Source organism: Malus sylvestris, chromosome 14 (genome assembly GCF_916048215.2).
Source record: "Malus sylvestris chromosome 14, drMalSylv7.2, whole genome shotgun sequence".
NCBI lineage: Eukaryota > Viridiplantae > Streptophyta > Magnoliopsida > Rosales > Rosaceae > Malus > Malus sylvestris.
The window spans coordinates 19941922-19958267 of NC_062273.1; the positions used below are offsets into that span (position 1 = coordinate 19941922).

General features: G+C 38.2%; 1 protein-coding gene across 1 annotated transcript; it reads left to right on the plus strand.

Moving 5' to 3' along the window:
* Positions 1-1576: 1576 nt before the first annotated feature.
* Positions 1577-5121, plus strand: LOC126599972 (methionine gamma-lyase-like). Its single transcript, XM_050266463.1, has 2 exons — positions 1577-2658; positions 4394-5121. The coding sequence occupies exons 1-2, from the start codon at positions 1863-1865 to the stop codon at positions 4969-4971; spliced, it is 1374 nt and encodes a 457-aa protein (XP_050122420.1). The 5' UTR covers positions 1577-1862; the 3' UTR covers positions 4972-5121.
* The last annotated feature ends 11225 nt before the right edge of the window (positions 5122-16346 follow it).

Consider the following 16346-nt stretch of genomic DNA (forward strand, 5'->3'; position numbering starts at 1 on the left):
ATTATTTTCAACATTTGTCACACTTGCTAATAATTGATCCATCATTGCCTTCTTCACATTCTAGGGCACATATTTCCAAGAACACCACTTAGCAGTAGGACAATTGTTCTGCATTGCTACACCAATCGCATGCGCAAGCTCCACATATTGCCTCATATCATAGGGCTCAGAGGCCTTGCTCTACTCCCGATTTTTATCCTCCATTCTAGCACGAACAGAATTGTGAAGAATAAGGAGAGCAGAAGCGCATATTTATAGGAAGGTTAGGGACTTTACGCAACAAAGCCTTTGTCGTGCAAACATCTGCACTAAATATGGTATTGATTCCTTTTATTCACATGCACTAAATGCTCTGACTAAAAAATTGACTGGACTTTGTGCAACGAATCCTTTGTCGTACAAGTTTTCAGCTAATTCGCATGCGTTGAATGCTCTGACCCAAAAATTGAACGAACTTTGTGCGGCGAAGCCTTTGTCGCGCAAGGTTTTCGCAGGAAAAACTTCGTCGCACATTTTTTTGCGCAAAAAAAAAAAAATACTCGTGTTATTTTTACTGACTTTGGGCAACAAGTATCTTTTTTTCATCGTGCATACTCTATTGCACGACAAAGGTGTGCGTCGTGCAAATTAGCATCATTCTTGCACGATGAAGCTATTGATTTTGTTGTGCAAAACACACTTGCGCGACAAATTTTGCTTTGTTGCCCAAACATTTGTCACAAAAATGGTTTTTCCTACTAGTGTTTAAACAACAACTATGGTTTTTGTTGATGTGTTTTGTCCTCTACAAGTTAGTATTTTTCAATGCCACTTTCTATCACGTCATCGGTAGTAAAATTGTTACGTAATAATGTGAAAATTGAACACTATAACAGTTGACTCTTAATAACGTAATTCGTTTTAAAATTTTCATTCCCATACATAGTTTTGAATAACTTCCTCTTCAACGTATGACTAATGAATTTTGGCCTCTCTAATGTTATCATTTCAATTTTGAACGTGTTGTCTTCTCATATTAAAGAAATGCTAAAGAAACTCTTTAAAATGAGACTCTCTATGGACTCTTTGTCATCTCATGTTTTTGGTACAATGATTTATAATGTTGGCACGGAAAATTGACGCTAAATTGTGAGATGATAAAGTCCATAAAGAATCTCCTTAGCTCATGTAGATTAAAAGCTTCAAAGTAATTAAAAGGTGCATTTTTGGTTTAGAGTTAGACTGTTGGGTACGCATAATGAAAGGGGGTTTGAGAACCTTCTCCAAACTTCCATTAGTAATTAGTGTTGTCAATTTCTTCCCCCAAATTTTCTACCCTCTCCATTCACAACGGGGCAATCAAAAGTTAATAATATGCTTTGCCCAAACTGAAGTACCCATTATATAGGGTAAAATTGTGACCCACATATTGGCTGGCTTTACAAAATTAATAACATGGGAACGATACATACTATTGACATGCCCTTTATAGTTGATGACACCTAACACTTTCACCTATTCGTGCTATATATATATGTATGTATGTGTGTGTGTGTCTATATATAAACTCAAACTTTCCATACGTCCAATGATTTAAAGGAAGTGCTACTCTATGGGACCAATTAAGGCACGCTACAAGCATGCCACAAATACGACCTTTGTTCTTGAAAATAAATAAAATCAAAATCTGGCCTTGAATAGTAATAACAAATCAATTTCACTGTCTCCTCTTTCTCCCTCTATATAGAAGATATAACATCCCCCCAAACCCAAACCCAAAGCACAAACAACTCCTCCTCCCCCCTTGATTTACACCCCCCCCCCCCCGCCGCCGCCCCGCCCCCAATAAACCCAACCCTGAACTCCATTAGCAAAAACCAAACATGGCTGACACCAAATGCCAGGGATTAGTTTTCCCCACCATCAACAGCAAGAAGAGAGCAGAGCACGACGACATAGACAACGAAGACTACGTTGCCGCCAAAAAGTCCATGTTGTTGTCCTCGGCTGCAGCTGCAGCCTGGGAAGACCCAGCCGCGGCATTAGCCAGTGCTCGCCATGAGTTTGGTGAGCACGGTGGTGTCAACATGTCGATTGAGGCCTCCGCCACGTTCACCGTGATGGAGCCCGAGACTCTTCGCAAAATGTTCTCCGGCGAGCTGGGTGCCGACCGCGACTTCTTCATCTACAGCCGCCACTTTAACCCTACCGTGCTCAATCTCAGTCGCCAGATGGCAGCCCTCGAGGGCACAGAGGCCGCCTACTGCACGTCCTCTGGGATGTCAGCCATATCCTCCGTCCTGCTCCAGCTCGTCAGCAGCGGGGAGCACATCGTAGCCTCAAGAACCGTCTACGGAGGGACCCACGCCCTCATGTCCCACTTCTTCCCCAGGGCATGCAACATAACGACGACGTTTGTGGACATCAACGACATGGACATGGTGAGGAATGCTATTGAGGTCGGGAAGACCAAGGTACTCTATTTCGAAGGCATGTCGAACCCAACTCTCACCGTCGCCAACATACCGGAGCTCAGCCGTATCGGCCACGAGAAGGGGGTCACGGTTGTGGTGGACAACACGTTTTCTCCCATGGTTCTCTCTCCGGTGAGGCTTGGTGCTGACGTTGTTGTTCACAGCATTTCCAAGTTTATTAGCGGCGGTGCTGATATTATTGCAGGTAAAAGTAGTAAATATTTTCCTTATAGTTGGCTTGTGAGATTTTCTTTACCTTCTGCGGTTCGAAAATTATTGAATATGACAGTATATCGTCAATTATATGATTGGATTGGTAACGTGCAGTATAACATAAAAAATGTGATCTAAAGATGTTTATAAAAATGAAATCTAATAACGCTCACGAAGAGACTGAGTGTAAGATCATAATTTAGCGATTTTAGGTAAATGCGTGTTAAGTACTTTTAATCTATAGAAAAAAATTTAGGATAAATAATTGGAATGATTCGTTTTTGACATTTAGTTGTAAAATTAATCAGTTTTTTTTTTTTTTAATAACAATGGCATATTAATTAGGCGGTCGATAATAAATCGATTACATTATAGGTTATATAATAAAAGGAAAACTAATGAAAAGGGCTTGAAAACTTTGAGTTTTAATGATAAGGACAAAATAAAGGGTAAAGTGAATAGTACCAGGATTGACTTTTTAGTGTAAAAATGTGATTTTTCGTTAAAGTGAACAGTACCAGGTGCTTTTCGTTAAAGTTCCCTATAATAAAAGCATGGGGAGTTCAGACCGAAAAAAAGTATGGGCCGGGAGAGTAATACTTTTAGCGAGGGTGGGGGAGGGACCGGTTTGGATTCATGCGAGGGTGTTACTTTTGTGACTCGTGATTCATGTCTTGTTATATTTAGATAGCAAGACAGGTGTTTCTGTTCGTTTTTGTTAGCTTGTGTTATTTTTAGATACCATACGTTTATGTTTGCTTGTGTTTTTGTTGGACACTGTTTGTTTGGTGTCGTTTTCCATCTGCAACCTTACTTCATGATTAACATGGGTGAGTTGAGGTAGGAATTGTATTCTTCTTACTAGAATATCTTATACGATCCTTGATTTGATTTTTCACTGTTATTTTCCATGTTCACTGCAAGATTCCATGTGATGTTCAGTACAAAAATTAAAAGAAAAGGTGAAGCAAAAAATATTAATTCCAATAAAAGAGAACCATAATTTAAGTACTAATGTCATCATCACATAATCTAAGACTAGCATCTTGCCATACGCATTAGCGTGTGGCAATTAACCTTTTTATATTAGATTATGTTTTTTTTTTAAGTAACTATTTTATATTTTTATTAAAAAATTATTCAGAAAAAAAAATTAAGCAAAACCATAAAACCATCCACTAACATGGTAGTTTTCTTTTAATTAAAGTTTTAAATTTAAAATTCATTCAAAATTAAAATGTGGTGAATTACTTTAAATTCTTATGGTTCAATTGTAATTTTAGAATTCTTGAAGGACAATTTTTGGTATTGTGAATGTTTCACCTTTTTATCATTCTCACTTTATATATATAGATGTTATATTCACATTCTATCAATTTTTGTGTATCTAGTCATATTAGTTTAATATTTAATCACTTTTTTTAATGCGTCGTCTATTTTTTGGCTTGAGAATTAAAACTTCTACAATTCTAACTCTTTGACAATTTCAGATCAAGATAAATATGTTTTGATCCTTCATTTCGTCATTTAATATATAAGTTCTTAATGATTTATGTATAAATCTATTATCTGCAAAAAGTGAAGAGATTCCACTAGACCGTCCAACCATTTCCAGCTAACATGATATCTCATTATTTGTTAAACCCTTTCTTATTTTCTCTTTGGAAAGTAGCTTTTGTGATTAGCAACAAAATACTAAACTTTTTTGTGGCATAAATTTTTTACAGGTGTTGTGTGCGGACCTGCAAGCCTGGTGAACTCAATGATGGATCTACACCAAGGCTCCCTAATGCTCTTGGGTCCCACAATGAATGCCAAGGTGGCATTTGAGCTCTCTGAGAGGATTCCCCACCTAGGGTTAAGAATGAAGGAGCACTGCCATAGGGCAATGGTTTATGCCCAAAGGATGAAGAAGATGGGCTTAAAAGTAATTTACCCGGGGCTCGACGACCACCCGCAGCACGAGCTTCTCAAGGCCATAGGAAACAAAGATTACGGGTACGGAGGGCTTTTGTGTTTGGACATGGGGACTGAGGAAAGAGCCAATAGGCTCATGAATCTCTTGCAGAACTGCACACAGTTTGGGTTCATGGCTGTGAGCCTAGGGTACTATGAAACTCTAATGTCCTGCTCTGGAAGCAGCACAAGCAGTGAGATGAATGATGAGGAGAAGGCTCTGGCTGGGATCTCACCAGGGCTCGTGAGGATGTCGATCGGGTACATTGGGACGTTGGAGCAGAGGTGGAGCCAATTTGAGAAGGCAATTTCTAGAATGCAGGAGTCTGGTTTGTTGAATAAGAAGTGAAAGTAAACATGTGTATTTTTCTGTGTTTTGTGGTGGGTCTATGAATAAGTCAAGTGTCTAAGAGCATATGCTCTGTTGGTTGTTGCTCTTGTATAAAAGATGTCTCCTTTGGCCAGTTTCGGACGATGAATCCTAACTATCCTTTGTGTAGTTCTAATATTGTTTCTATATTTTGCCTGAATGCTTTTATAAATTTATGGCACCACCGATTTCCATAGAGAAAAAAAAAATCTAGAAACAGGGTGTCTCGCATATATAAGCTCATGTGCCGCTCGCATGATGCGTGAGAGCCAGTTTTTACTATTTTTATGCTCTAAAGATGTCACATGTTCCTATAACAATATTGGCCATGTGGGTGATCATATAATCACATGGAGCTTCTGGCCAAAATGGGCCATAATTAGGGAAAACATATCTGTATTCTTTTGGTGCAGAAAGTTAAATTGCAGCATCTGTTGCTTAATATAGGTTGTAAATTGGAATAGCCACAGAAACTTGGCTGTAGGGCACAAAGCTCCCAAGTACATCAAATCGACCACCACCTAAAAATTAGGTTTTTTAGTAGTGGTTTCAAGTTGTCTATCGTCTTAGGATCGAAATCAAGATTGAAGTCAGGATCCTTGTTCTCACTGGTAGCTGCAGTTTCCCTTTTTTTGGCCGCCTGGGACAGTTTCGTACATGTTGAAGAAACTTATGACGCTCTAGTCACCTAATGTGTATTCATTCATTTACTTAGACTTAGGAACAGTGGTGAGGCGTTTAAAATTAAAATTAATTTTGAGCTGAAACTTGATTTTGGATTTAACTCATTGTCCATGATTACTTTTTGGGTGGAAGGTTTTTGTCAAATGGGGTTTTAATTGGCTGTCAAATATTTAGGTCTAGCAAATACATTCACGAGCCCATCATACCCATGCATCCACTAGTTATTCTCTAGCCCATTTGCATATCTTGTAGCATAAACATCTTATAGCAAAACTAGGGAAATTGAGCATAAGCATCTTATAGTATAACTACCGGTTTACAAAGGGATACATTTTCACGCATGAAGATTGAGGAGGGCTAAGCCTTGATAACGGTTCGCCCTCGATAATGGTTCGTTCTCTAAAGTGTTACACAACCAAGTTAAGATTTCTGCCACTTAGAGGAGACAAGTAGTAGAAAGCAAGTAATTTGTACTACTCAAGTAGCAAGAGCATGAGGACGAGACTACCTTCTAGTGTTGAGTCTAGTAAGTTGAGTTTGCGTCAATCTCTTACATTTGTTTGAATAATAGTAGATTGTTTTTAGACTAGGAAAGTGTGCAAGGACGTTTTCCTGAGTGGTAGAGTTTTACCTTGTTAAATCGTTGTGCCCTCTATGTTGATTTTGAAGCTTCCAAGTTATTGTTGTAGTATAGTATTGATCTATTCTCGTGATTTAATATAAGACATGACTGTAATGCTATTTCGATCATGCAAACCAGTTTAGCGAAAGTGAACTAGTTTAGTTAAATTTGTGTACCATTCCACTGCATTTCCAAACCCACCTCCGGTTCCCTTTAGTTCTATGTTTGCTTGAGTCTTCATTCTAGCCAATGTCGAATTGGTTTTCAGAATGGATACCTTGATTCTTTCTTATTGGGCACTTTGAAGCCCAAACAAGCATGTTCAGTTATCCTTAAAGTTGTGGAAATAGTTTTAAGGTGTTGGGTGCACTAGGAAAATGGATTGGACGCATATAGAGCAAAGAGCGCAACCGCAATATTTAAGGAGAATGAAACCCACGAACTCAGAGTGTAAAATTAAATGTAGCCATTTTTTACTAAATAGAGCACAAATGATTATAAACGTTTGTTAAGAATGAATCTTACATTGATGAGAGAATGGACCTTGTATGAACTTATAAGTAAGTTGAGCTCTCCATATAGCTGATTGGTTTTATCATAGAACCTCAATTTTCTTCAATGTATCAAAGCAAGTTGTCTCGTATGTGGATTGCTTGACAGCTACAAGTGCTCCACATCATCCGATTTGTGTTGTCCATACACGTGGGGGGTGTGCTAAGAGTAAAGTTCAACATCGCAAAAAGAATGGACCTTGCATGTGCTTATATGTAATTGGGCAACTCCCAATATTGCAAATTGATTTTATGGTGGAACTTCAATTTTCTTTATGGTATCAAAGTATGTAAGTTGTCCTATGTGTGAAGCCCAATTGCCACATGTACTCCATGTCACCCCATTGTGTCCACGTGTTCGACTTGAAAATTCGTCACATGTGAGGGGGCATGTTGGGAATAAATCTTGCATTGATGGGAGGAATGACTTTGCATGAGTTTATAAGTAAGTTGTGCTACTCTCTAAAATGGACAACTATATATTTTTTATTGTAGCAAGCTGCAAGTCTCGTGGATTGTGATTAGTGTCCGTCTTTAACTATTAGCTTGCAATTTTTTATTGGAAGATTCAAGATACCTCAATTAGAAGCTTCACTTTTATATTGTGATAATCAAGCGGCGTTACATATACCGGTGAATCCAACTTTTCATGAGAGAACACGAAATATTGAGATGGATTTTTTATTTGAGACAAAACAATTGATGGCACAACCACTACTTGACATATGGCGTCATTACAACAATTAGTAGATGTTTTTACAAAACCCTTTGGGCAAGGAGAAGTTCTCGGTTATGATACGAAGTTGGGATTTCTCGACCTTCACTCTCCAACTTGAGGGGGAATGTTAAAAAAGCCTCTTCCTTGTCCTACAAAAGTGGCTTGAGCCATCTTTACATAAATCTGTTAACGCAATTTCCATCCACTAAAGGGTGAGTGTTAATTAGGTTCATTGAACAATTAGGCTAATTAAATCTTCTACATAGGTTCATTCACTCTTCTACATTAGATTTATTGTAGAAAGAGTAAATGATGTGTATTTGCAATTAATTTATGATTTGTATTTATTATATGTTGTACATTTAAGGATAAGTGAAAAACAAGTTGAGCCAAATACGTTTTTCTACGCAAGTGGCTCTTTACTACAGTGGAGGAAAGAAGTTGAGCCCTCGCATGACGGCGTGGGTTCAGTTGAATATCAGAGTGCGCAACGAACAAGATTAACATAATAATAAGAATATTATTAAACAAACTGAGAATGCCAAAATAACTACAAAACCCTAAGAGGCTACATTGTGACTAACTTATTCTCAAACTAAATTACAAGCTCTATTTATAAAGAACCAAACCTAAGAAACCCTAACTCGGATGGGCTACGTCCAAATCCTAAACTAACAAGCAAAACCCAAATACTAAAATAAACCTAAATACTAATATTTCCAACACCCCCCGTCAAACTCATAGCGGTACACGACATGGGTTTGCCAAAGTAGATGTGGATGCAAGACTCCAAATTCCAGTGCCAATGCCAATGCCAATGCCAATACCAATGCCAATACTGATGCCAATGCTAATACCAATGCCAATACTGATGCCAATGCTAATACCAATGCCAATGTCAATGCCAATGCATATTCCAACTTTCGAACAAACAATAAAAAATCCAATTCACTCTGTCCACAACGTCACTTGAATGATCATCAATCCAAGCATTTGAGCGATCGTTGTAGAAGGCAACAACAAGCTACAGAAACAAGCCTAAACAGCAGCATCACGGGGGTCCCAAACCTTAAAACACAACAGCCATATTTTTTTTCCCTTCCTTCTTTTACTTTTTTCCTTCCTTTTTCTTCCTTTCCGTGGTTCCTTTTTTTTTTTCCTTTCTTCTCTCTTTCGTCCCCTTTTTTTTATTTGCTGGGGAATCTTCTCCACTGCAAGCAAAACCTTTTTTTTTTCTTTTTCTCTTTCATTTTTCTTTTCCTTGCAAACAATCAATACCAACTAACAAATCTAAAACGAACGACGACAAAGGCAAACAAATTGATACCAACGAGAAAGAATTGAACCCTAAGGATCGAACCCGCTCTAATACCAAGTTGAATATCAGAGTGCACAACGAACAAGATTAACATAATAATAAGAATATTATTAAACAAACTGAAAATGCCGAAACGGTTACAAAACCCTAAAAGGCTACATTGTGACTAACTTATTCTCAAACTAAATTACAAGCTCTATTTATAGAGAACGAAACCTAAGAAACCCTAACTCGGATGGGTTAGGTCCAAATCCTAAACTAACAAGCAAAACTCAAATACTAAAATAAACCTAAATATTACTATTTTCCAACAGGTTCAAATCTATCGGTGATTAATTTAACATCTAATCTAACAAGATTTATCGTTTGACAAAAAAAAAAAAAAAAGAAGGCATTTTTCTACAATATAGGATCTCATTACAGACAAACGGCACATTCATTTTCTGAGATAAGATCCAAAATAAGATTCCACACAAATCTTGCTATAAAAATCTTGTCATCACAAACGAGTTTGTTTCAAAAACGACATGCTCATTGTTCAATAATTGGCTGATGATATTGCCCCAAGGCACGTACAGGTACACCCAGACGACAAAAATAAAACTGATGAACCCACAAATTAATTGAGAAAGTAACCTTACATATATTAGGAATAGTACGTACCACCACTTAATGACAATGGCATCGCAAAAGATTTGCTCTGGACTTGACCAAATACCACCACTTAATTTGCTAAGACATGCAGACGACAAATTAAACAGCCATGTATTATTTGTTAGGACAAAACATTTGCCATCGACATTTGCCATCGTTTCATCAAAAGCTTCATTTGTGTCGTTCAATCCACGCCCGTTCTTAACGAGTTACTTAATTATGACTAGTTACTATCGTATGTAATTAATTGAAATGACTCTGAGTGCAGACAAACGAAAGCAAAAATAAGTTGATGATGATCAGTAATGCTTTAGTGTTTGTTTAAAGTGCTTTTAAAATAGCTGAAAGTGTTTTTGATGCAAATATTTTTGAAACCAATCCTTGGTAAAAATGCAAGTGAATCATGAAAAAACACTTGAAATATTTTTTACAAGAAGCACTTTAAGTGCTTTTGGAATCCAAAATCATTTTTTCTAAAAACGCTTTCAATTATTTTAAAAACATTTCCAAATGAGTTCTTATATATTCCAATTGCCGATTATGTTATTAATCACCTCTCTTTTATAGAAATAACAACGTAAATCTGATTTTCATTATGACTGGATGCAAAAAACTTGGCAGAAATATAAATAATACCATAAAAAAGGATACAAATTAAACTATTTATTGTACATTAATGGAACTTTTGACATCTACATGTAAGAATAAATTTATCAAAAAACATAAACCAACAGATAAAGCTCATAAACCACAAATTATACAAATATCAAAACTACAATTCAATAAACACAAGAACCAAAATAACTTCTAGAAGCAGTCGAAGAAGAAGTTATATAGCAGACTTCAAAAAATAGTGCAAACCTTGTCCTATATAATGTTTGGAAGTGTTAGTTCCTGGGTTTGTGATGTAATTTATTCCTTTTCTTTAGAAACCCTTAACTAAAACAACTCAAATCTCTTTCTACAAGACTTTTCTGCACCAACAATAAATCACAACAGTTGGCTTTTAACAATTAGTTTCATACTCATATTCCAACACTCCAAACATTTGGGTAGTGTATAAGTACATCACAAAGCCATGAGCTAACTGTAGTTGGTTTAATGAGGCTATATTTGTATCTCTTTCATCTCAATTTTCTCAAATCTCATCTCTTAGACTATATATGTTTGTGTTAGTAAGGGTGAATCCGGTTAGGACTCTCCTTATAGGGTTAGGTTTATTAAGCATAAGTACATTACATGGCGTCGCTTGATTAAAGACACTTTAGGGATTTTATTTTATTTTTCTTTAAAAGAATAAATGTGTCAATATAGAATTGATCCATGTCAAGGAAGGGAATGAGCTTGATCATTATCCCAAAAGGAAAATATAAGTATTATCCTTAATTTGCATGTATTCGATACGCCATATGCATATATGTGGGTAGGGTCTCATCATGAGAAAGGCATATTCATTTGTAAGACAGGATACAAAAAATGATTTCATACAAATCTTACCATAAAAATCTTGTCATCACGAACTTGTTTGGAAAGCCGACATATTGTCATCGTCCAGCAATCAACAATCTGACAAACATCGCTGGGTACAGGTACAGCCAATCGACAAACATCAAACTGAAGGACTCAGAAATTGATTGCAAAAGCAACTTTACGTGCAAAAGATTGATTTGGACTTGACTAGACGAAAAATAAAAGGAAAACTAATGAAAAGAAATAGAAAATTTTGAGTTTTAACGATAAGAATAAAATAAAGGATAAAATGAATAGTATCATGATTAACTTTTTAGTGTAAAAATTTGATTTTTCTTTAAAGTGAATAATATCGAGATTTTTTCGTTAAAGTTCCCAAAAATAAAATAAGCATGTATCACACTTTAGTAATGGACAAAGTATTTCTCATCGTTCCTTATCAAAAGCTTCATTCAATCCATGTTCTCTTCTCTCAACTAGTTGCTTATAAATGGGTATTATTGTATTTGACTAAATTACTCTGAGAGCAAAAGCTAAGAGATAAACTAACTTGAAATTGCTCTTACATTAATAAAAAACACATATAACTGTAGAAAACCAAAACTCAACTGAAAGTAGAGAGAGAATTGTAAAATGATCTTTCATTATATCAATAAATCATTACAGATATAACTGTATATACAAATATTCTATTTCTCAATCTATTGTATGCTGACTCAACATTTACACATAACTATCACTTAACAAACTAGGGAATTAATCTGGTGCCTTGAGTCCATGAGATGTTGGTGGTCCTTCAGTATTCTTAACACACCCCCTCAAGCTAAAGGAAGGGGAACGAACTGAAAACTTTTGACTTAACACAGCAAAACGATCAGCTAGCAAAGATTTGGTAAAAATGTCAGCAATTTGAAGTAAGGAAGCCACATGATGAACATTGAGATGACCAAGTAGAACTTTCACTCAGAGGTAAAATCTATCTCTACATGCTTAGTTCTAGCATGGAACACATGGTTAAATGCCAAAGCAATAGTACTTTTGTTATCACAGAAATCACAGGTTTCTTTAAGATGAGAAATGAGATATCCTGAAGAATTTTGCAAACCCAAGTAAGTTCAGCTGCAGTATGATCAAGACCTAAGCTCAACTTTTATTGATGATCTTCCCACTGTGTTCTGTTTCTTTGCACTCCATAAGATGAGATTAGGACCCAAGTACACACAATATCTGATGGTAGATCTCTTGACAACAGAGCAACCTACTTAATTTGCATCAAACCAAGCTGTGAGACACTGAGAGCCTTTTGTAAACCATAATCCTGAATCAACTGTGCCTTTTAAATATATCAATATTCGTTTGACTGCCTGCAAATGAATTGTTCAAGGAAAGTGCATATATTGGCAAACCTGATTTACTGCAAAAGCTAAATCAGGTATTGTCCAAGTGAGATATTGAAGAGCACCAACAATGGATCTATAGCAGGTTAGATCAAAGAGTTCATAACCTGTATGGTCCAACTTAAGTTCACCAACTATGGTGGAATAAGGCTTAACTCTAAGCTTATTAGCCTTCTTACGCAAGTCCAAATCATACTTTGACTGATTAAAAAGAGACATCTGGATGATTTGTGAACCTCAATACCCATAAAGTAGTGAATATCACCCAAATCCTTAACTGAAAGCCTTTGTTGCAACTGAGATATAATAGATTGACAGATAGAGGAAGAACTGCCAGTGAGTTTATAACAGTTAACTAGGAGTTAACGGAATGTTCCCTCTAATTTTAGAAAAGGGCCTAAGCCCAAACTCGGCCCAAACCTTGGAATGAAGGCTGTGAACATTTGTACGTGAAGCATCAGCGAAATGTCGTTTAAGAGACTACTATAGAGATCTAGAATCTTCCATTCCAACAATTAAAGGAAGAAGATCTTGTTCACAACAAAAATCAAACTCAGTGTTGAGGATGCGAGATCTAGTGGAATTACGAACGAATTATGGAGGACATAGATCATCGCCATTGATGAGACCTATAAACTTAAATCGCTTTAACACAGGAAGAAACAGATTGCGCCAAATGATGTAAATTATCGTAATTGAGCTTCATCAGCATCATTCCAAAAATATTATGAACTGTAATTGATCCTGTTTATACCATATTTAGGGCCTCGTATTTAGATCTCGTACAAATACTCAGGGGACTTAAATGTAATTATGGGATAAAGGAAGGGGGCAAATATGTAATAAGTGAGGAGTCCTTATTCTATAAAAGGACCCCTCACCCTCACAATTGAGGAGGCCTCACTCTCACTCTCAGAGGCCATTTCTGAAGCCTTCTCACCCCTTTCAACGCTCTCACTTCTAGAGCTCTCTCTCCCCCTCACTTCTCAGAGAAATATAATACAATCAGTGTGGACGTAGCCCAAACATTGGGGTGAACCACGATAACTCTTGTGTCATTTACATTTCATGCAGATTCACGGTCGGATTTACGTTGTACCAAGACCATCCGGTTTTGTGCATCAACATTTGGCGCCGTCTGTGGGAATCGACACGAAAAGCTATGTCGGTTCTCTTTCAATTTTTCACCTCCACCGTGAATCTGCACAACCCAAGAACCCAGAACCACCCCCTTGGGCTTTTCCAGAAAACTTTCGCAGATCTCTCTCTCTCATCAGACATTCCCCACTCCCACTAATCAAATTTCAACAAAAACCACCAAATGGGTGTTCAAATACACAATTTGTCTCTATCCTTCCTGATTATGTTGATAATTTCAGCTGCAAATCTGCAACTTTTAGCAGAATCCAAGACTTTCTGGGCCGACATTGAAGCTCTCAAGAAGTTCAAGACCGGAGATTCCCATGCTCAAATCGCCGATTACTTCGACCTCGTCACCGGTACCGACCTAAGTGTGGCGCCGTCTGTGCATCAACTTCTGACTGTCGCTCGGCTCTGTTACAGAATCAAAGCTTTCCCAATTCAAGACCCTCTCTTTCTCTCTCCGATGGCTCCGAAGAAACTTGTAGAAAACCTGCCAGCCGCTGTGGTGGAGGACTCCGACAATGAAACCGTAGGTGAAGAGGAAGAAGAAGAGGATGAAGAAAAACCCTTTGCGGCAGTCACGAAGTCAAATCCCCAATTGGGTTCTGCCTCTGAAGACGATTCCAGATCCAGGTCAGAGACAGAGTCCAACAACCAGCTCACCTCCAGCTTCAACCTCAACATCATTGCTCGAATCCCTAACTAAAGGTTCAGTCATTTAGCATCTAAAAGCGTCACATTCCAAGCCAACTAATACCCAGATTCTCAAATTCTCAAACTTTCAACCTAATGGCAAGACTTGGTCTGATTTCTGTCCTCCTTGCTGGGTTCCTTCTGTTTTCTACAATGGCTGCCAAGAAATCTGATGATTTGGGCAGGGATATAGAACACTTTGCTTCCACTGCGGCAGAGCCGTCGTCGGATAGTGAGAGCATGGAATAAGTCGCAGCGACGGAAGCTCCATCTTTCCGACGTTTGGGACCTGTTGGAAAGGGTGGAAACACTGGAGAAGGTGAAAGGAAAGCTAATAATTCGGTGGCTGGTGGTGGTATTATTATTGCCAGGCTTGTCACTACCATTTCTGCAGCTGTCATTAGGGAAAAGCAAGAAAAGCAATCGCAATTAAAAGCTTAAAGTCAGATGCTCTCCAAAGCCATAGAACGTGGGTAGACAGAGAATGAGTAGAAAGCAAAAGTGGAGATAAGATCACCTTTTTATTATTAATCCTATGACCATTCCCTGTCTGCCAACTGCAAAAGGGAGCGGACCAAAATTATTTAACAAAAGGAAAAATAAAGATCAAAGTTTTCTTTTTAGTGCATAAGAAATAATGGGGCGGTATCAGTGGCATCACCACCACCAGTGGAAAAAAGTTGACAAGCCTTGTGCAGCAGCAGAGAAAGATGAAGACTCACTGACTTCAACCAAAGATCAGAAACCAAACAACAATGGTGGAGGTCGAAGTCAACGAAGAGAAGAAGCAACTCTCGAGCACACATCCATGGTGACTGGGTGTGGGAACACCCAAATCCTAAAAGGTTTCTTGGTCAGTGATTCCAACGGTGTCAATGTCCGGCATGTATTATGCTTCTCCGACGATCACGCACCACCTAAAACCGGCGAGTTCATAACGGAGGGAACTCGGTATATTCCTGGACGCTAGTCGGGTCGGGTCCGCATGCAATTTCATTTCCAAAATGAAGCCCCGGTTCCAGGTGGTTTCAAGGGCATGAAGAAACTGAATGAATACATCGTGCGTCGCCGGGGTCAACCTCGATAAAATCATCAAGAACGTCGCCTGGCGCAAGCACTCCAGTTGGTCTCCGCCTGCAAATCCGCCCTCGACAAGCTCGATTCCGTCACCAACTCCTCTATCTTCGATCCAAAGTCACCCATTTCTGGAATCTTTCTTTCCGACGCCGAGTTCGCCCTTGGCCCCGTCCTCCTCGCCGTAGATTCAGCTTACCCCAAGGTCGTCTACCCTGCCATCGACTGCTTCTACAAGCTCTTCTCCCTCGGCATCATCCACAACGAGATCGACACTTCGGATCCCAAGCTTTTGCTTTTCAAGCTCGACAAATCGGTGGCAAGTTCGCAAGTGATGGCGACGATGACGTTGACCCAAACGACGAACAGTTGTAGAAGGTTTTGGTGAGCCTGGGATGCCAAAAGTGTAGGCTGAAAAAGTATGGGAAAATGATTAAAGGGGTTGATAGGAAGGGGGATGGAGCTGTGGATCTTGAAGACAGAACCCCACCACCACCACTAAATACTCTGGTGGCTCTCCAAAGTATTTAAGATGCTAAGTTGGTGTTGGAGGTACTGATAAGGAGGAGGGCGCGATGTCGACCACCCACATGCAAAAACAAAGAAAAAATGGAAGCTTTGCTCTGCGATAGCACATGGGAAAGCAAAAGCGAAGCAGAAAAGAGAAAGCAAAAAGAAATTAAAAGTGAGGAATAAACATCCCATCAAAATAATGTGATTTACTTTTGATGATGTAATTTATTATCTTTCGGAGACATCTGTATAAACCCCATTAGAGGGTAATATATATAAACCCCATTAGAGGGTAAAAAAAAAAAAAAAAAAAAAAAAAAAAAACGGCAAAGCCCAAAGTAAATGGGCTGGAATGTGATGTGGAGGGCGAAGCCCCATAAAGGCCAAAATAGCTCCAACCAGACGATCAAAAGTACGCCTAGTACTCCAAATTATACATGAACACTACTCATGTCATTCATACATAAACATTCATGAGCATCACTCATGACAATCATACATAAACATTCATGACCAT